This window comes from Podarcis vaucheri, assembly GCF_965113315.1.
Source record: "Podarcis vaucheri genome assembly, chromosome: 9".
NCBI classification, from domain to species: Eukaryota; Metazoa; Chordata; class Lepidosauria; order Squamata; family Lacertidae; genus Podarcis; species Podarcis vaucheri.
The window spans coordinates 78,457,095-78,479,259 of NC_138767.1; the positions used below are offsets into that span (position 1 = coordinate 78,457,095).

The 22,165-nt window shown below is 43.8% G+C and overlaps 1 protein-coding gene across 2 annotated transcripts in view; it reads right to left on the minus strand.

Annotated features, from left to right (window-relative positions):
• The window catches only part of CC2D2A (coiled-coil and C2 domain containing 2A), a 66,975-nt gene that overhangs the window by 10,223 nt on the left and 34,587 nt on the right, over window positions 1-22,165 (minus strand). Inside the window, exons 16-28 of one of the 2 annotated variants that reach the window (XM_082238499.1) lie at window positions 20,454-20,610; window positions 18,339-18,486; window positions 16,939-17,077; window positions 16,372-16,575; window positions 15,557-15,649; window positions 13,117-13,208; window positions 11,644-11,811; window positions 9,279-9,384; window positions 7,549-7,658; window positions 4,932-5,028; window positions 3,279-3,380; window positions 2,923-3,099; window positions 587-607 (exon numbers count right to left, since the gene is read on the minus strand). In XM_082238499.1, coding sequence (XP_082094625.1) covers window positions 587-607; window positions 2,923-3,099; window positions 3,279-3,380; window positions 4,932-5,028; window positions 7,549-7,658; window positions 9,279-9,384; window positions 11,644-11,811; window positions 13,117-13,208; window positions 15,557-15,649; window positions 16,372-16,575; window positions 16,939-17,077; window positions 18,339-18,486; window positions 20,454-20,610 — 1,614 coding nt within the window. The remainder of the gene's footprint in view (window positions 1-586; window positions 608-2,922; window positions 3,100-3,278; window positions 3,381-4,931; window positions 5,029-7,548; window positions 7,659-9,278; window positions 9,385-11,643; window positions 11,812-13,116; window positions 13,209-15,556; window positions 15,650-16,371; window positions 16,576-16,938; window positions 17,078-18,338; window positions 18,487-20,453; window positions 20,611-22,165) is intronic. The other variant, XM_082238500.1, reaches the window with a different exon arrangement.

Consider the following 22,165-nt stretch of genomic DNA (forward strand, 5'->3'; position numbering starts at 1 on the left):
AATGTATATTTAACTATCATAATATAATATTTATCTGGCCAGACATCTAAAAAGGTACTGATGCTTTTCTAGATTCCCATTAAAATAAATACCAATTTACACTTTTCAAATTTTCCAAACAGCAAAAAATGAATCTATGGGATGCACAAAGCATGAATTGTCCAGAGACCTTTCTATGACTGACTTTCACTGTAACATGGTGGCCCATGGGGGGGGGGGAGCACTCAGAATTTCATCACTCCCATCTTTCTTCTAGCTGGCTCTAAACTTTGCAGAAATGTTTGCACCTTTGGTTTAAAAACAGTTTCCTACAGATTATTTGGCAACAACTGTTGCTCATAGTAAACCCATTGAAATGAATGGACCTAACTTAGTCATGTCAATTAATTTCAGTGGGTTTACTGCGAATAAAACTACCACCCATCATTTTTTAGTACAACAATTAAGCACATAGGAATTTGCCCTATATTAATTCGCACCTTATAGATAAAATACTACATTAACAAAAATTGTTAGGCCATGGACACATGAAACAATTCTAACAGATCACCACCACTGTAAAATAAGAAGTATGAACATTTTGTACCTTCTTAAGCATTTCATTCATCTACAAAGATTCAGGAAGGTAAGCAAGAAAAGAGATAAAGGTGTGAACAATGTAAAAAAAAAAGCAACATGAAAGACTATCAAAGTTAAGCAGCTGAGAAAATACAGGCACACATCCAATTGTTTTGTATTAGTGGAAAGCTTAGAAGTACCGTATTTTTCGCCCTATAGGACGCACCGGCCCATAGGACGCACCTAGTTTTTTTGGGGGGAAATCAAGGGAAAATTTTTTATTTCCCCCCCAGGTTTGCGCAGCCATCCCCAAGCTAGAAGAGGGAGAAGGAGCGCTCCGTCTCCCTCTTCTGCTTTCAGGGACAGCTTGCCCCGCTGTCCCCCGTTTGTGGGGCTGGCGGGGGGAGAAGCAAGCTTGCTTCTCTCCCCCCAGCCTCCAGATCAGGTTGGGGAATAGCGGGATGGTGGCGCTCCGCCTCCCCGCTATCCCGCAAGCTTGCTTCTCCCCCCCCCCAGCCTCCAGATCAGGTTGGGGAATAGCGGGATGGTGGCGCTCCGCCTCCCCGCTATCCCGCAAGCTTGCTTCTCCCCCCGCCAGCCTCCAGATCAGGTCGGGGAATAGCGGGGTGGCGGCGCTCCGCCTCCCCGCTATCCCGCAAGCTTGCTTCTCCCCCCACCAGCCTCCAGATCAGGTCGGGGAATAGCGGGGTGGTGGCGCTGCGCCTCCCCGCTGTCCCCCAGCTTTTGGGCTGCAGGCTGCTGCCCGCAAGCCTTGCAAGCGCCCGCGGGACATCCCGCCGGGCTTGCAAGACTTGCGGATAGCTTCCTGAAGCCTGGAGAGTGAGAGGGGTCGGTGCGCACGGACCCCTCTCGCTCTCCAGGCTTCAGCGAAAGCATGCATTCGCCCCATAGGACGCACACACATTTCCCCTTCATTTTTGGAGGGGGAAAAGTGCGTCCTATAGGGCGAAAAATACGGTAATAATGGGGGTGGGGGGAGGTTTAGGTATTCTCCATGGTCTCCATGCTCTGACACATAGCAGGGATTGTGCTTGCATAAACTAGAGGGAAGAGACCTTCTGGAAATTTCAGGAAACTATGAGGTTCTATCAGATATCAGATTTAAAAAGAGAATAATCACATTAAAAGAACTGATGCAAAAAAGAAGTTAACACCCACCGCCCCCTGCAAAATATATTCTATTCTCATTTTACCAACTTAAGGTACAATAAATAGCCGATCTGTGAAATTTCTTACCTGACTTGTTCACTCTGAGTTACTTACTATTTTTAATAGCACTGTCTAGCTAGCATTTTGATAGTAACTGTCTTCCAACAGACTGAAATTTTGGTTCTAGCTACTACTTTTAAAAAGGTTGGTAGTATAGCTTTTTGCTGCAACTCCAGGATCTATGGTACATCCTTTCCTTTCTAACTCTTAAGAGTCTGGATTCTGTCTTGAAGGAAACTAGCTAACATTGTTTCTGAAAGAGAACAAATGAGGTCAGTGAAATCTAAAGAGCTTCTTTTGTTGCTTACATTACTTGGTAAAGGGCCACATATATATGTAAGCATTTATGCATGCATGCTAACAAACTGCCATAGATGTCGAGAGGAGAGCTAAGCTGAGCTCATCTCCTGTGCTTGGCTTGTTCAATTTCTTGCAGTCAGCTACTCTCTCTAGGACCTCTGTAAAGAGAGGAAGTAGGAATCCACCATGTCCCGCCTTACAGCACACCTGAGAGCCTTAAGGAACAGCAGCGCCAGACTTGTGACAATTGCAATTACTTATTTCAAACAATAGCACTGCCACAGTTAATTAATGCATTTGGTCAATCAAATCACCTTATTTACAGTAGTACCTTGGGTTAAGTACTTAATGCGTTCCAGAGGTCTGTTCTTAACCTGAAACTGCTCTTAACCTGAAGCACCACTTTAGCTAATGGGGCCTCCTGTTGCCACTGCGCCGCTGGAGCACAATTTCTGTTCTCATCCTGAAGCAAAGTTCTTAACCTGAAGCATTATTTCTGGGTTAGCGGAGTCTGTAACCTGAAGTGTATGTAACCTAAAGCATATGTAACCTGAGGTACCACTGTATTTCTAATCAAGTTTCCACTCAGTCTAGTTCTAAAAGTGATGTATTTCCTACTTTTTTACTGCCACGTACTCTTACACATGCTTACAGTCTATTAAAATAAGTGTATACACATTGGCTCAGAAAATAAGTCACTCCAGCAGGAACTCACAGGTCATTTATATGACTATTGGCTCCACTATCTTTGGTCAAGCTCAGCAGTTAAGGGGTAAGTAAACTATGCTGTAGATTTTAAAAACATGCCCAGAAGTAAAACGCGAAGAGATTTACCTTTTCGCGAACTGATTCTCCAGGAATGAGCTGGGGTTCAATGGTAATAAACAGTGATAGATATGACCCTTCACTCAGATTTCGAATGGAATCATAGGTTCTTTCAAGTCCAAGATTTTTTCCCTTACTGTATCCAAGAAGAACTGGAGGAATATCTACCTTAAATGTACCATCTATCTACAAACAAAAAACAAAAACGCCATGTAACAATATGCAGTTGAGCATAAGCAGCCACGAATGGCAACAATATTATTTTATTAATAATAAAAAGGATGACTTATTTTGATATATTTTTTTATTCACTGCTTAAGGCTCGAAAAACGTTAATGCTCCTCTGCCTGTTCATGCTTACTTACCCTTGCTTGAAAATATACGGTTGTAAATGGAATCCGAACAGAGCCGAGCCAATGCTTCTCGACCCGCGTATGAACTCCGCCGGATTCTCTTTCACGATCATCCTAAGAAAAGTCACAAAACTCTTGACAAATTCTTCCAGAAATGAAGTGACTACTTCCCATGCCTCTCCCTTTTCAACACAGCTACTCTGCATTATTAGGGACGCGGGTGGCGCTGTAGGTTAAACCACAGAGCCTTGGGCTTGCAGATCAGAAGGTTGGCGGTTTGAATCCCCACAATGGGGTGAGCTCCCGTTGTTCGGTCCCTGCTCCTGCCAACCTAGCAGTTCGAAAGCACGTCAAAGTGCAAGTAGATAAATAGGTACCACTCCAGTGGGAAGGTAAACAGTGTTTCCGTGCTCTGCTCTGGTTCGCCAGAAGCGACTTAGTCATTCTGGCCACATGACCCAGAAGCTGTACACCGGCTCCCTTGGCCAATAAAGCGAGATGAGCGCGCAACCCCAGAGTCGTCCACGACTGGACTTTAACGGTCAGGGGTCCTTTTACCTTTACTCGCCATTATTGCATTATTCTCCCCATTAGAGTGAGGAGGATAGTTTGGCTGGGTGGGATGAATTATAAAAACTTTTGCAGGGGTTGTGCAATGTTAAAATATGAGGTGGCTCTGGGTTTTACTGAAGCTGCTTTAAGCAGTGCCCTGGCTCCTCGTTGCGTTCCCTGAAACAGAAGACTTCCACAAACTGCACTGCATCATGATGCAAAAGCGTTCTTGGGTAGAAAATATTCCTAACCTTATAGCACCAAACCACACACACACACGAGAGACCAGACAAGAGCAGAGCATTTCTTTGTACTTCACACTAGCCATTTAAACGGTAACACCTCTTTGTAAGATCCTTTGCATTTATAACTAAAAGCTAAAATGTTGCAACGTTTGCAGAAGCCCAGTGTGGTTTAGACATTGAACTTAGGCGTTCAGAAGTCAGAATCACTGAGCAACCCTTCCAGGTAAGTTTGCTCTGTATAATAATCATGCCAGACACAAAAGAAACCTTTCGTTAAGGCAGCAAAGGCCTGCTCCTTTGCAAGCTGCCTGCCTTCATTTTTTAATAGCAAAATGTCTTATAGAAACTAAAATAGGCACCTTTAGGTTTGCGCCAGAAAATATTTGAGTTTATACTGAAACCTATGTATCTGGGTCTAAGGGTGGGGGTGGGATTTGTCAAAAGCAGTGGTCCATCAGCCTGCATAATGCAAGTGTCATGTCACTTCATCAGGTACTGTCTGCAGTGAGAAGCACATGCAAATTGTGTCGCACTGCCACAGTGCGACTGAACCAGATTGAGAGACGAATGCTTGGCTACCAAGACTGCCCAACATTTGTTGGCTTCTGCATGACAGACGCTGCGTTCTCTATTTTGGCTCAGCCCTCATCTCTTGCCCCATCTCTGCCAGAGACCAGTGCTTGACAGTTCAGCCCACAAAAGCTGATATGGGCTGGCCACAAGGAGCCAGCTGATGAATCCTGGGCGGATTCCAGAGTCTTTTCATCACTGGACTCCATTCCGGCAAACATGTCAGGCTCTTTATACCTTGACCTCCTTATTATGCACACACAGTCGACATAACTCTTGAGATTTTGGGTTTTTTTACCTCTAGGACATCATACAATACTTCATCAAAAATGTTAATGAAGATATCATCCTTCACTGACTGCAAGCTGGAGGTGCTGTAGTCACCATTTGGGGCTCTGCAACATTATAAAAAATGAGAAAAATGTCTGAAATAAAAACTCTGTACAATTTGCAATCATACAGATATAGTTCCAGTTTATGTGCCTCTTCCCTCTCACTCCTCCCTGCTCCCCCCCCTCTTTCCTTCAGTTCAGTTTATTTATTTGGTACATAGACCATAAACATCAGATAGAGTGTATGAGTACAAAGGCAACCAGAACAAAGAAAGGAAAATATATATACCGCATTTTTCGCTCTATAGGATGCACCAGACGATAGGACGCACCTAGTTTGGGGGGGGGGAGGAAACAAGAAAAAAAAAATCTGAATCCCAGAAGCCAGGACAGCAAGAGGGATCTGGTTTCTGAGATAGCCTCTTGCTGTTCTGGCTTCTGGGATAGCCGCCGGGGTAGCTGGTCTAGCTTTGCGTGAAGCCTCCACAGGGCATGAGGAGCCTTCATCCCCATGCCCTGTGGAGGCTTTGCGGGGCCACCCAAAAGCCAGAATAGCTAGAGGGAGCACTGCGCAGCGCTTCCTCTAGCTGTTCTAGCTTCGTGCGAAGCCTCCACAGGGCACAGGGAGCCTTCATCCCCGTGCCCTGCAGAGGCTTCTGGGACAGCCCGTGAAGCCTCCGGAGGGCAGCGGGATGTAGGCACCCCGCTGCCCTGCGGAGGCTTTGCGCAGCCATCCCCAAGCTAGAACAGCGAGACGGAGCGTTGCGAAGCGCTCCGTCTTGCTGTTTTGGCTTTGGGGACAGCCTTTGAAGCCTCCGGTGCGCACTGACCCCTCTCGCTCTCCAGTCTTCAGTGAAAGCAATGTGTAGCCTCCGGAGCCTGCATTCGCCCCATAGGACGCACACACATTTCCCCTTAATTTTTGGAGGGGAAAAAGTGTGTCATATAGAGCGAAAAATACGGTATAAACGCAAACAAAAAGTGGCTTTTCAAACAAAAGTATAACAAAATCCAACTAGTTAAAAATACAGATAATCTACTCAGAACTCATCTTCCCTTTAACAAAGGTGACCTGATTTTCATGGCTATAGAAATAATCTTTCTGAGATCTTGGTTGGAATCTGTCATTAAAATTGAGACATAAAATTAAACTCCAAGTGAATCTTCCCAAGCTGAGATGAAACAGGTTCTTATGCCCCGCCAAAAAATTGCAGCCGAGAATCACCTGAGCTAACGTTTTCACCAAGCTGCTTTAATAAGGACAATCTGTCAGGTGCTCAGGTAGCCTGATTAACTTTTCATAAATGCTGATGGCAAAAAAGCATTTAACTTAGCCAGTGAAAAAGTTCTCCTGTGTTCAGGAGTGAAATATACTTGGGAGTCAAGTGTGGATTTCATGCTCTTTATTCAGCTCATAGTAATGAGGAATTGCAGTCCCCCCAAAATGTCTGCTTTATATACATTATTTAAGCAATGGGCCCCACGTGATTGGCTAATTCCAGGATTCTCCTGTAGGCCAATCAGGTTGCGGATTCACTTCCACCTGGAGTTGGATTGGGTGGCTCCTGCAGACCAATCAGACTGCTGCATTCTGGATCCTATTGTTCTAGGACCAATCAGACTGCTGCATTTTGGATCCTATTCAACTCAGTACATATCAAGGAATGTTTCATGTTGCTCAAATATCGAGCACATTGATAATCAGTGCTAGGTTGCAGACCAAGAAGGAGCAGTGGTGCGCAAACTCCATTTGCCAGAGCTCTTCCTTCAGGTACATCAGCGCATCTCACTAACTTCTATGGAAAGCAGTTCATGGAATTGCTATCGGAATGCTTATGAGATGGAGTAGAGCAAACCCCCCGCATTTCTCTTGTAACTGGGATTAGCAGAGCTTGGGGAAGGGGCAATTCTATTGACTGCCCATCTCAACTACACATCTTTTCTTTCTCTCTGACAAGCCAATGGAAGCCATCTGTTTTAATAAGAGAAAGCAAAGCAAGTGCAAACAGAGACCTCATGGTGGTGGCAACGAGAAAGCCGGACTCTAGCACCACCATACACTGGTGACACCAATATCAGAAAAAGGCTTGAGGCCTTACCTTGCCGCCTCAACAGTGTTCCTGAATTCAGAAGTCAAAAGCTAGCTATTTACAGTGGTGCCTCGCAAGACGAAAAGAATCCGTTCTGTGATTCTCTTCGTCTAGCGGTTTTTTCGTCTTGCGAAGCAAGCCCATTGACGGATTAGCAGATTAGCGCTATTAGCGGCTTTTAGCAGCTTTTAGCAGCTTATCGGATCAGCTGATAAGCGGCTTAGAAAAAGGGGTGGAAGGAAAAAAACCCCGCAGGAACTCGCAAGACATTTTCGTCTTGCGAAGCAAGCCCATAGGAGATTCGTTTTGCAAAGCACCTCCAAAACGGAAAACTCTTTCGTCTAGCAAGTTTTCCGTCTTGCGAGGCATTCGTCTTGCGGGGCACCACTGTAGTTATATGGAGAGAGCGAGGAGTACTTAAACATTTACACTAGGCTATCATTTGTCATGCCATGAGGCAGAGAATTAAACATTTCAGAAGATGCATTCATACCTAAATGGAAGTTCAAGCTCCTCATTCCAGTTTGGGTTTGGTCCTTCAGCAGTGGTTGTTCGGCAAACCGTTCGCTGAAAAGAAACTTCTACAAAAGGCCGGACTAAGACCTACAATGAAACAGACAAAGCACTCACGTTTTTCCAAAGTTTGCAGAAGGATGCTTGCAAATTATTTAATGGCAAGTACAGTGGTACCCCGCAAGACGAACGCCTCGCAAGACGGAAAACCTGCTAGACGAAAGGGTTTTCCGTTTTGGAGGCGCTTCGCAAAACGAATTTCCCTATGGGCTTGCTTCGCAAGACGACAGCCCATAGGGAAATCTCCGGGGACCTCTTTTAAATGCTAGCGGTGGGGAGCAAAGCCTTCCCCCCCCCTCCGGCCTTCAGAAGAGATCCAGGAAGGCTGGCGGGGGCCGAAAGGCTTTGCTCCCCACCGCCAGCATTTTAAAAGCAGTCCGGGATAGCTTCCCGCTATCCCGGACAGCTTTTGAAGGCAGGAGAGGTCCGCGAAGCCTGGGCGCGCTGATCTCAGTGCGCGCAGGCTTCGGCATGCCGACAACTCTCCGCAAACAGCGGCAGCGCTGCCGCTGCTCGCGGAGAGGTCCGCGAAGCCTGGGCGCGCTGATCTCAGCGCGCGCAGGCTTCAGAATGCCGGCAACTCTCCGCAAGCAGCGGCAGTGCTGCCGCTGCTTGCGGAGAGGTCCGCGAAGCCTTGGCCGGACAGCTTTTGAAGGCTGGCGGGGGGCGAAAGTCTTTGTCCCCCCTGCCTGCCTTCCCAGGGGCTTTTAAATCGCCCCGGACAGCGGAGAAGCCCTCCGCTGTCCCGGGGTTTTTTAAAATGCTGGGGTGGGTGGGAAGAAAAGCCCTTGTCCCCCCCCCCGCCTTCAGAAGAGGTCGGGGGACAGACTGTTCCCGGACCTGGTCTGAAGTCGGTTTCCCTAGGAACGCATTAATTGATTTTCAATGCATTCCTATGGGAAACCGTGCATCGCAAGACGAAAAATTCGCAAGAAGAAAAAACTTGCGGAACGAATTAATTTCGTCTTGCAAAGGCACCACTGTATTAACTTTCCAACCTGTAAGCCACGACGCACCTTTTACTCTCAAGGGGCCTTTTAAATTATTTTATTATGGATGTAATAACTATTATTAATACATTGCTACAGGGGTACAATGAACAATCATTGATAAATAGTTGTTTTATCAAGTTATATATTGTAATTGCCTGCATAACAAAACGAAATCGAACACAATAGTGACCATGGCTCTAGAAAAAAGTGCCAGTCAAGAAAGGCTATAACAGAAATGGGAAAGAATGTGCTTAAGAACAAACATATGGAAAACTTTCAAAAACTGGAAATAATTTGACCCACCAGCCCTAAGGACCTCACCATAATTTTATTATGCTGTCTTAAAAGATAGACTTGGGATTGGTTACCCATCATCTGATTATTGCTAAAGTGTATGAATTATGCTTTCCAGAAAAGGATAAATATTCCATTACTTTCAGATTAGTATAAGAAGATATGGAACCAAACTGAATTACCTTGAGGAGTTGTAAGGAAACAGGAGACAACAAACCCCATTTTTCTATGGTTTTTTTAAAAAAATAGCTGCAAACTCATGAAATATATTTCTAAAATAAATGTTTTGGGGGTTTTTCTATACTGATAGTCAGAACTGAAAGAGCAGTTTCCAAACTTGCGTCTGGCTGGTGCTTGGTGTTACCTGATTAAAGGCCCAGTCGACGCTGTGGGTTGGGCTCTGTGGGGGGGCAGAAGCAGCAAACATCTCATTGAATGACCATGATGATTTAGATGGCTGCTGAAGCTTGCTAGAGAGGAAGAAATTTTTTAAATCACAGTGAATTTCCAAGAAGACCATGAAAAAATACAGGTACACTGAAAACTGAATAAAATATAATTCTGCAAAAAAATTATATATATATATATATATATAAAATTCACTACCTTTGTAAGAAAGCTTTGCAGGGCAGAAGTTTTTCTGCTGCAATGTTTTTCCCTGGGATTTTTTAAAAACATTACTTACAGATGTAATATAATTCCAATCAAAATGAGGCTGCCTGAAGTTGTAATACACTTTTATATAAATATAATACGGTAAATGTATTGTTAGGCTTGCTAACAATAATATGAAAGTATTAAAATTAGCATGTTATATAGCTTTTGATGTCTTCACTTTTTCTTACTATTCAAACAATATAAGGAAATGTATGCTATTGAAGTATGCTCTTCCTATAATAACATTGTCAAGGTAAGCAATACAGGAGTTGTCAAGAGTGTTTCAGAAGCATGAGTAGGCCCTTTAACCAAAATGGGCAGATCACAAATCTCACCTTATGGTGCAACCACACTAAAATCAGTATGGAAGCTACAGAAACCAAAGGATGAGCATTCCCCCACCAGCTCTAAGAGACAGGTACTCCATCTGCCGCTCCTTAAGAGGAAAAGACCCTGGTTGCCAATGGTCTGGACCTGCCAGTTCTGGACAAAGGATGTCAGTGTGGATAGAAGTCGAAAGCCAAAGCGTGGACTGTGAAAAGGCCATTAGACATGGAGACTCAACAATGTACTGAGAGCTCCACAGTGTGTGCCAAGGGGACCCTGAGTAAAAGGAACATCTGTCCTAATCATTATCTTATCATGCCAGATATTCCAGGCTAAGTGATCACACTCTGCTTTTATTTAATTTTATTTAGTTACACTGTTTATATAAAGGGTAAAGGTAAAGGGACCCCTGACCGTTAGGTCCAGTCTTGGCCGGCTCTGGGGTTGCGGCGCTCATCTTGCTTTATTGGCTGAGGGAGCTGGCGTACAGCTTCCGGGTCATGTGGCCAGCATGACTAAACCGCTTCTGGTGAACCAGAGCAGCACGCGGAAATGCCGTTGACCTTCCCAGTACCTATTTATCTACTTGCACTTTGACGTGCTTTCGAACTGCTGGGTTGGCAGGAGCAGGGACCGAGCAACGGGAGCTAGTTTGTTGCAAATGCACCTCTCATAAATGAGACTTTGCAGCACTAAAGACTAAGGTTCTTGATCTTATTTGAAGGAATAGCCATAATCCAGATCAAGTCTCTTCCATGCCCATCTCCATCTTTCAGAGTGGGTAAGTGAGCACAGAGCATATGGAAACGGGGGACTGAGAAAGGTGTAGCACACTCAACTCTCTGCCAGGAAAAGAACCTGTGATTCATGCACCCAAAATATACACTCTGTGAAAGGAAATAATTTTAGAAAACATGGAATTTAAGGTGTATTCAGTCCAAAATAGGCTGGATGCTCCAATATGATACTGATGCATCCACAATATCTTTTCGAGGTGAGTTGACCAGAAGGGTACACATGATTTCAGGTGTGACTGCACCATTGGTTTGTATAGTGGTGTTATGTCATCAGTTTTCTTTTCAATCCTTGTCCTACTGACCACCCTAGTGTGTCATTTGCCTTTTTCAGAGCTGCTGCACACTGACTCTTCCTAGCAGGCAGGGGCTGCAGTCTCCTAGTGCCCCTTGGTGCTTTGGCTAGTGGCAGATGCCAACGTGTGCCTTCCCCTTGCTTCTGCAGTCCTAGGGCTACTGCATTTTTGGACCATGAACAAGAACCAGTTTGAGCAAATAGCCAATAAAACAAAATGGACTTGGATTTTTTTTTTTTTGAGGGGGTCAGAATTGTTTGGACCCTACCAAGAAGCTCAGAGTACAAGAAACTGCTCCATTTTTATCTTCACATGTTATGAGGTTGGTGTTGGTTAGAGTTTAGAGATAGAAGCCCCAAGGGATTTGTACTTTATTTACATTAAGATAGAGATGGATAAATAATTTATACCTTTTTGATAAAAACATCAAAACAGTATACAAAAGATAGTGCTGAAAACAAAATAAACAAATAAATCAGTGCAAAAAAAAAAAAACAACCAGCAGTAAAATCAATCGACTAAGTGATCTACTCAAAGGATCCTCAGAAAATGAAGACCTTGATCAGCCTTCTAAAGACAGCAAAGAAAAAACCCATACATGTTTCTCAGGAAAGACAATTTGTGTGTGAAGAAAAATGGAAAGAAAATTCCATACCTCCCAACAGGCTTTCTAATGGGAATCTCATAAGCTCTAATGATGTTCACCAAGAGTTTTATGTCACCGTCTGAGAGATTTTGCACAGTTACTTTTTTCCTCTCTTTTCGTCTTGGTTTTAAGGGTCTTTTTGTCTCCGCCAATTTAAATAGGCTGAGTCCCAAAATGCTAATTATAAAAAGCAGAGTTAAATAGATTTGCACATGTAACTTTTTCTGTTATTATAATAAATGATAAAATACTTTGTATTAAAAAGGTAATTATCAATGTTATTTGACATAAAAAGTAAAGGAAAAACAGACAGGAAATATATATGGGAAGGTATAAATAAGAGCTTACACCGTATGATACATATGGCATATAAGCAATGATAGTACTCTACAAAACATGCCTGTTTGGATGCATGTATCATAGCAAAAGCAACCACCAACAGAGAAGCAGAAATTAACAGATGCATAATGACATACCCTGGGCCATCAGAACTTAACAGAAGGCAAAGCAGGACAAAAAGAAAAACCAAGAATAAAACACAGTTATGTGGATTTGTATGTTACAAACTCTAGAGAATCCCAAGCAAAAACAAATGCATGCATACAACAGACGAGTTATCTGAAAACTTCCCAGAAATAACAAATAAGAATCATAGTCAAATTCCCATGTTAATGAAAGTGTGTGTGTGAAATCTCAGCTGCTCTCCTTACAAGCCACTTGGGGGAAGGGGGCAGGGGAATGTGTGCCTAATGTTGCCTTTTTCTGTAGCATCAAATACAGCCTGACAGGTGTTTTCTGTCACATCTGCATGTATGGAATGATAATTACCTAAGCATGCATGGATGAACAGTTAAACGTATAAATAAAACTATGCAAGTCTTAGTAAGCTCCTCACTAGCTCAAGGCAGTGGCATAATGCTCTAAAACACAGGTCATTCCTGAAACATTGCAAAACACATGAAACTCCCCACTCCCTTTTCTTGCGCTGAGATTCTTAAGGACAACTCAAGCCTAGGCCAAAGTCACAGAGCACTGGCTGCATGCTAGTGGTGGCTGAAAAAAAGTGGTTGGCGCAATTATTGTAGCTTTGTAAGCAGGTGACATTCCAACCCTGCAAAGGAAAGCTCACAGGTTCCTGCAAGCAGGAGGGCATTCTCACAGTTCAAGGCCACATCTCAGCCAGGGGGCAGGGAGGGGTGTGGGATGAGGGAGTCCTGAGGGCCAGGCAGAGAAGCCTTCAGGGCTGAATTTGGCCCCTATGTTATTTCAAAAGCATACACATTTGTGTAAAAGTCAGATATCATTTGCTTGCAGAGATGTTTGTGACACCTTGCAGAAATCTTCCACTTTAAAACGACAAAAAGGAATTGCAGGTGAAAAGAGAGCTTGGGAAAAATACAAATCAAGAACTTAATAAAACAGAAATGTGTTTGACTTGAACATTATTATGGTTCTGATCTAACTTTCCATTTTCTTCCTTACCCAAGAGTAGGGATCTCATCTTCATTGACCAGATCGGAAAGGAGAAAATGATGCCTTGCAATCAGAAATCGGTTAATGACTGATTCCCTAACCTGAAAAGAAAAGAAAACTTACTTTGAATCTGAAATCACTTAAAAGACATTGGAGTAGCATTTCTAGGGATCTTCATTTACTTCTCAACAAGGCGGGTCAAAGATTACAGCCTGTACTTACATAACCAATTATTTCACAAACTCAAAGCATATGCTAAGAGCTGCTTCTTAGTGTGTAGTGTAGTGTCACCTATTTCACTTTGTAAACACACTTTTATGCATTTTATTCACTACTTTTTCCTCAGCAATCGTTAGGCTAAATTGAAACCAAGGATGCAATCCAATCCAAATCAAATAACTTTATTGTACTAGCCATTGGCCATGACAACGGATGGATTCCTATGCACAAGAAGCGAGTGTAAGGCAGGCTGGTGTAATTTAAGATGGTGAAGGGACGCGGGTGGTGATGTGGTCTAAACCACAGAGCCTAGGGCTTGCTGACAGGAAGGTTGGCAGTTCAAATCCCCACGATGGGGTGAGCTCCTACCAACCTAGATGTTCAAAAGCACGTCAAAGGGCAAGTAGATAAATAGGTACCGCTCCAGCGGGAAGGTAAATGGCGTTACCGTGCACTGTTCTGGTTTTCCCAGAAGCGGCTTAGTCATGCTGGCCACATGACCCGGAAAAACTGTTCGCGTACAAACATCGGCTCCCTCGGCCAGTAAAGAGAGATGAGCGCCACAACCCCAGAGTCGTCCGCGACTGGACTTAACTGTCAGGGGTCCTTTATCTTTAACGTTACACTAGAGGCAAGCTCTGCTCAGTACTGAGCCTGCTCTGCCTAAGCAATGAAAGATGGGGAAATTGGTCTTTAAAATAGTATCTTATGCTAGGTTGCCAGGTCGTATGACCAAGCTGAAGAGGCTTAGGATCCAGCCTAAGTCTCATCTCGTTGGTCTCACCACCACCACATCCCTGGAATGCCCCCTTTGGGGGACTTATACTGGCCATAGCTAAGCCAGGATGAGCAAGTTACACTGAAGTATAAGACTGGGCTGAGGACTAAACGCCAGCTAAGCTGGCCTGAGCTGGAGATACAATGCGTCCTAAACCACTCAACCTGGCAGATCTTCCCATAAGATTGCTCCCCACCCAACCTAAGGACTGTTTGAAAACACCCAATTAGGGAGTTTATTTATCTATATAAATACTCTTAGGCTGCCCAACAACCCATAGGACACGCAGGACAGTAAACAAACGTTTTTAAAAACAGAGTACAGTGGTACCTCAGGTTAAGTACTTAATTCATTCTGGAGGTCCGTTCTTAACCTGAAACTGTTCTTAACCCGAAGCACCACTTTAGCGAATGGGGCCTCCCACTGCGCCACTGGAGAACGATTTCTGTTCTCATCCTGAAGCAAAGTTCTTAACCTGAAGCACTATTTCTGGGTTAGCAGAGTCTGTAACCTGAAGCGTATGTAACCTGAAGCGTATGTAACCCGAGGTACCACTGTAAAGCATCCATGATAGATGGATGTGCCTACAAACTGTATGTGCCTACAAACAAGATAACAAAAGATAACAAACAAGCCTAATAGCTCCCCCCCCCAAGCATAATCAGCAACAGCCAGATAAAATTAGCCATTCAGGCGGAAGAAATTAACCTGCTTTGAAGGCCTTGGCTATCACTTCTGCTCCTGACTACAGCCCCCAGTACACATTTTCATGGGGGAAAACACCCCAAAGAACTAAAAACACATACCATTGGGAGATTACAGTGGTACCTCGGGTTATATACGCTTCAGATTACAGACTCCGCTAACCCAGAAATAGTACCTCAGGTTAAAAACTTTGCTTCAGGATGAGAACAGAAATCGCGCGGCGGTGGCAGCAGCGGGAGGCCCCATTAGCTAAAGTGGTGCTTCAGGTTAAGAACAGTTTCAGGTTAAGTACAGACCTCCGGAACGAATTAAGTACTTAACCCAAGGTACCATTGTATTGTATTTGAAGGAACAAGACCACAAAGCAGAAACTAATAACTGTGAAACTAATAACTGTCTCTGTATTCAGCATTTGAATTATACAGCTCATTGGACGTCCAGGTGTTATCTCTTAATTCATCCTTTTGGATTGGCAGCTTTGCAATGTTTCACAATGTCAGGATACCCAAAAGGAACTTGCTGAACCAAACTGGAGATGTCACAGCTGAGGGAGCGTATGCAAGTGCCTTCAACGTATTCACGTGTCTCCTGATTAACATCTAATTTGGCCCTTTGCATCGAAGGAACCAGAGTGCAGAAGCCACAGAGGGTGGCCGCTGAAGACTTCAATACACACACTCCAGCACAGTTCTTGCCAAAATAAACAATTGTGCATAATAAAAAGAAAGGCTCTATTTTGCCTCCTACCTTTTGGAGGTACTTTGCAACTAATGCTCTGTGCGCATCCAGATGGTCTTTAGTATCAACGACATCCCTCTCACGCAATCTTTTCTCGTACTCCTAAAACGAAAATGCCAACAACCGCGAGCTCTTTAAATGTTCTACATCACTTCTGGTGCTGTCAGGCAGAGAAGGGGGCTCCAAAGGGATTTAAAAGGGACCCTGAGGTATAAACAGAAAATCCCACTTTTTTGGGAGGGACAGGGAGCCCTAAACACCCTCCAAGAAATGCATGCAAACTAATGAAAGGGTGGTCAAGTGATAAAGATGAGTAAGAAACTAGAATTTTAGCGATCCAAGTAAATAGTCAGATTTTTATTTTTTTTAAAAATCTAGTCCTGGACTTTTCTGCTCCAAATGTATTTATACTACCACCACCCTGCAAACCAGTGGCTCCCAACGTGGGTGGTCCTGCCCCCAGTGGAATTAACCTAATTTAATGTAATCATTTTGACTGGATTTAGAAAATGTGCAATTAATAAATGTGCAATTAATTGTTAACTGTTTTGAATTTTACTGTGCTGTTATCTTCCTTACTGGGTTGTGCAAACCGCTATACTAAATGCTGCTTTTTGTAGGACAGGGTAAGGGGACATTGGGAATGAGTTTATGGAACCAGTGGGGCAGTGGTCTTAACAAAGTTTGGGAAGAACTGCTCTGAACACTCTAAAGTGAGGTTCACTGGGTTTTTTACACACTGCAGTAGTGAATCTATTTAACAGGAGGATACTTCATCCAAAAGTTGATGAACTTAATCCCAACCATTTTAGGTGACGTCTGACCTGGAAGATCCTTTCGCTGATTTCTCTTTCCAACAATGGGACGCACTTATAACTTCGAAACTCAGCCACTTCGCTATTTCTGAGCTGGAGAAGCCGGAATCTTTTAGATCTGTCAAACTCCTCATCAGAAACAAAATTAAATTCTTGCTGCAGCTGCTCCAGCCTGAAGAAATCAGGAACGGAAGCATCGCCGCTTGTAGCAACCTAAACAATAAATGTTAAGTTTATGGAAAGGTGTTGCAAATTTAGGTGGCTTCTAACCCACCCCCCTGCACTGGGAATCAGCACACGGTTCCTCCTGGAGGAGGCCCCAGCTTCTACCTCCTTGCCAACCCAGATGGAAGAGAGATATTGAGGACACAGGGAAGCAACACTCTGGCCCACCCCCTCTGCAAAAATTAGTTGCAGACCAAGAACCCAACCTGGCAATCTGTGACTATTCAACCATATGTGGAAATACGGCATAGCTCTGTCAGCACTGGGCAGGAAATTCTCTATGAAACTCCGGAGGCAGAGGGAGCGGGGATTGCAAAGCCAGCACCATGTTTCACGGAGCCATTCTTATACCTTTATGAGTTGCATCAGAGCAGCATTGCTTGGGTCGTTTGGATCGAGCTTTGCCTCTGCTACCCACTTGGCAAGTTTCTTCATGTCAGTCAACCCTGATGTGCCGATTGATGCAATGGCATCAATATTCTTTAAAGCACTGAAATGACAACATTTAGTAATATTTTTTAAAACAAACAAACACAAAGTTAAAAGAAAGAAGAACTTCCTGACAGTAAGAGCTGTTCGACAGTGGAATTTGCTGCCAAGGAGTGTGGTGGAGTCTCCTTCTTTGGAGGTCTTTAAGCAGAGGCTTGACAACCATGTGTCAGGAGTGCTCTGATGGTGTTTCCTGCTTGGCAGGGGGTTGGACTCAATGGCCCTTGTGGTCTCTTCCAACTCTATGATTCTATGATTCTATGAAATTTGCCTATTCTTTCTGGGACCAGATAAGTGACACTTGTCCTACAATCCATGGTTCTAATAGGTATGGGTTTCTGTACTTTGGAAACTTAGTTCATTTGTCTTCTTATTTGTACACCAAAGGGTACATTTTGAAACTCACTTCTCAGTATTCCTAATTGCTTAACTTAAACAACAACAACAACAGCAACAACTAAAATGTCCTAGAACTCCAAGAAGTTTTTCTGTATTGATTTGTCTCCTAAGGAGTCCCTGCGCACTGGGGCATAAATAAAGGGCAAGTTTTAAGTTTACAGAGAGATGAGGCAACTACAGGGACTCTCCACTACACAAGTTCAACCTACAACTCTTGGGGGGCAGTGAAAAAAGAGGCAGCATACGCCCCCTACTCCCTAATTGGGTTAATTATTATTATTATTAATTATATTTATATAACACCCTTCATCTGAGGTAAAGAAAAAGAATATGGTTTTGTGTAGTTCTCCACAAAACGCAAAAAGGTACCAAACTTTTTGTAATTTCAGCAAAACTCTTATATTATTAACATAAGGGAGGCAAATGGACAGACCTTGAGCTTTGCAGAATACCAGCAAACTATATCTAGGGGAAAGGCTTGGTCTTAAGGCATATGATACTGGAAATCTGCTGAAATTTACATCTGAGTCTGGTCAGTGCTTAGATGGAGACAGCCTAGAGACCCATGTGCTGCGCCTTGAGCTCTCTTGATGAATAGTGGTCTATCATGCTAGTCATGTTCAGAGAAGACCCACTGAAATCAATGTACGTCAGTACAGAGATTTCAACAGGCCTACTCTGAGTACAACTAGAATTAGAAATCATGCATAATAAATAAAATGCCTTTTATAGGCAGTGAGCAGACGGGTTTCTATTACTTTATGACCAAACAGATATTAAAATGAAACTGCTTGCCCATAGAATGATTTATCTAACTGCATATACTAAAAATGTTTCTGAAATGCTTACTGAAGTTCATTTACCTTGAGATTCCAGCGTTCTTCTGTGATGCTGGTGGAATTAAGGGTATCCCGTTTTCTCCAACTGCCCAGGAAACACTGCAGGACACTTTGCCTGAGGTCATTAAAATAATTTTATTACTGCCATCGGCTTCAAATGAAAATGGTACACCTGCAATGAGAGACCAAACACATTAGCATGATCAGATGTAGCAAACAAAAATGTGGCTTGTTGTTACATGCATGAGTGGCCAGAAATCTCAAGCTCCACACCCTTTTCACAAGAATAGGAAGAAGATTTAACATTTCCATTCTTGGTTAGCAACAAAATTTTTGTTGCTTTGTCCAAACTCACCAAATGGTGATTTCGTCAAACCAGTTTGTTAACTGTTACATGCCAGTGACATGCTAGATAGTCAGTGGCTCAGATCACACTTCCTGAGTGAATGGATCACTAGACATCAGGGTCACAACAATAGGTGGGCTACCCCACCTATATGTCACAGAGGCCACCAAGGCTGGAGTGGGGATTTAGCCCACCACCCCTCTCCACTCCTGCCCTATAGAATGGCATTGGATACCATGTCAAATTTAGACATGGAAATTCCCCAAATGGGTCATATAGGCTGATCTCATGAGCTCTCCAAAATTTCAGGACATCCTGAACAGATTAGAAACTCAAACTCTAGGAAATATACCGTAGTGAGTCAAAATATCTATTTAGTAAGTAAATAATAAATAAATAAGTAAATAAATAAAAAGTGAAGGTTCCTTGTAAATGCTTATAATCATAAAAGAAACAGGAAAAAGAAAACTAGGGAGTATTTATCGAAAGAAACCTGAAGTGTTTTCCTACATTTTAATCCTGCAGAAAAATCAAAATAATTAATCATGAGTGTAATATGGAACACATGCAGCTCTTGGCTGGCTTGTACCAACAATTGTAAAATAAGACTTTTACAGCCCAATAAAGAAGTAAAGGCAGTATGTATTGAGCTGTTCGACTCAATTAGAGTGTCAGTATAGCGAACAGTGTGTTGGATGTGGACCAGGCAGACTTGGATTTCAATCCTCATCTCCCATTCAACTATAATGCTCACTGGGTAACCTTGGGCACGTCACCATCCCTTAGCCAAATCTGCACTGCAGAACTTGTTTGTGAAAATAAAATGGGTGGTGGTGGGGGGAACAAGGACACACACTTACGATCCAGGGTTCCGTGGGGCGGGGGGGGGAATAAAAAGAGATAAGGTAATAAATGCCTTTTCTTTAACTATATTTATCATCATACGAGGAGCTCAGGTTGCTATATAAATATGATTTCCCCCCCCCCCCCAGATCTTTTAGGCTGAAAGATAAAGATTAACTCATAGGCATGCAGAGAAATGGAGGAAATGGAGGCAGTGAGAGATTTTACTTTTTTGGGCTCCATAATCACTGCAGATGGTGACAGCAGTCACGAAATTAAAAGACGCCTGCTCCTTGGGAGAAAGGCGATGGCAAACCTAGACAGCATCTTAAAAAGCAGAGACATCACCTTGCCAACAAAGGTCCGTATAGATAAAGCTATGGTTTTCCCAGTAGTGATGTATGGAAGTGAGAGCTGGACCATAAAGAAGGCTGATCGCCGAAGAATGGATGCTTTTGAATTATGGTGCTGGAGGAGACTCTTGAGAGTCCCATGGACTGCAAGAAGATCAAACCTCTCCATTCTGAAGGAAATCAGCCCTGAGTGCTCACTGGAAGGACAGATCCTGAAGCTGAGGCTCCAATACTTTGGCCACCTCATGAGAAGAGAAGACTCCCTGGAAAAGACCCTGATGTTGGGAAAGATGGAGGGCACAAGGAGACGGGGACAACAGAGGATGAGATGGTTGTACAGTGTTCTCGAAGCTACCAGCATGAGTTTGACCAAACTGTGGGAGGCAGTGGAAGACAGAAGTGCCTGGCGTGCTCTGGTCCAGGGGGTCACGAAGAGTCGGACACGACTAAACGACTAAACAACAACAACAAAAAATCCAGAGACCTTTGGGGATTTGAACCCAGGTGCAGCAAACAATCCACTATGTACCAACACAGGGTCTGCAACAAGCATGTGAGCAACTTCTAAAGCTTTGGACTTAAAAGACAACTCTGTACCACTTCCCACGCCTTCATGGTCCAGTTGCACACGCTGGTCACTGCTGAATTCCATCTCTTCCACAGGAGCTCTCCCAGTAAGAACCGTAGTCTCAGGGACTGGTATGAACACTTCCACCAACAGGTTAGCGCTGCCGAGCCCAACCGTTTCATAGAGCTGTGTGGCCAAGAGCACAACACCATTTTCATTTCCACACACTATGCCCTCATTTGCATATAATCACAGGCATGCTATGGCTTACCACAAATGAGAAAACACGAGGCCTTCCAGGAAAGAGATGGTGGGCACTGGGGCACTTGGTTTTTTCCAATGCTACAGCAGGTGGATCTCAGCTGGGGTTTGGCTTAGGGTGTCACCCAAACCTAGGCTTATGGCTGAACTATCCCAGATGAACCGCAAGCTGTAAACCATAGGAGAAACCCGGCTGCGGCCTGTGGTTTGTCTGGCAAGATGTTAACCATTAGACCAGTTTTTGATAACACGCTAAGCCAAATAATAATAATGATTTTACAGTGGTGCCTTCTCGCAGTGAGGGAACTGCCAGAAGGTGCAGGTGCTAGGCTAAAATAACAGAACTGTAGAATTGTAGCGATGGAAGGGACCCTGAGGGTCATCTAGTCCAACTCCCTGCAATACAGGGGGAAAAGTCTTTTCTCTGATGTTTTAACTCTCTATGTAAAATGGACTTTTTGTGAGGAATATTCAGTCCTTCAAGTCCGCCACTTGTTGTCTGAAGTGGTACAGTCCAGACAACTCCTTGGGAAAAACCAAAACAAAGACAAAAAACCAACAACCCGGGGCCCAAGTGACTATTCCTTTGAGATGGAGCTGTGCGTAATAATAATAATTATTATAATAATAATAATTTATTATTTGTACCCCGCCCATCTGGCTGGGTTTCCCCAGCCACTCTGGGCAGCTTCCAACAAAGATGAAAAATACACAAAAATGTCACATATTAAAAACTTCCCTGAACAGGGCTGCCTTCAGATGTCTTCCGAATGTCAGGTAGTTGTTTATCGCTTTGACATCTGATGGGAGGGCATTCCACAGGGTGGGCGCCACTACCGAGAAGGCCCTCTGCCTGGTTCCCTGTAACTTGGCTTCTCACAGTGAGGGAACCGCCAGAAGGCCCTCGGCGCTGGACCTCAGTGTCCGGGCAGAACAATGGGGGTGGAGACACTCCTTCAGATATACTGGACCGAGGCCGTTTAGGGCTTTAAAGGTCAGCACCAACACTTTGAATTGTGCTCGGAAACGTAGCCAGGTCCTCATTGCAACTCTTCATAAAACTGGAACTGAAGTTTTTACTTTGCAGTTCTAAGGGCTATTTTAGTTGCTTTATTGCACTGCTTATGTTGTTTATTACCTTTAATTGGTATATTGAATACAGTGGTGCCTCGCAAGACAAAATTAATCCGTTCCGCGAGTCTCTTCGTCTAGCGGTTTTTTCGTCTTGCGAAGCAACCCTATTAGCGGCTTAGCGGATTAGCGCTATTAGTGGTTTAGCGGCTATTAGCGGTTTAGCGGCTATTAGCGGCTTAGCAGATTAGCGGCTAAAAGGCTATTAGCGGCTTAGAAAAAGGGGGGAAAGCAAAAAAAAAATCGGAACACTCGCAAGAAGTTTTCGTCTTGCAAAGCAAGCCCATAGGGAAAATCGTCTTGTGAAGCAGCTCAAAAACGGAAAACCCTTTCGTCTAGTGGGTTTTCC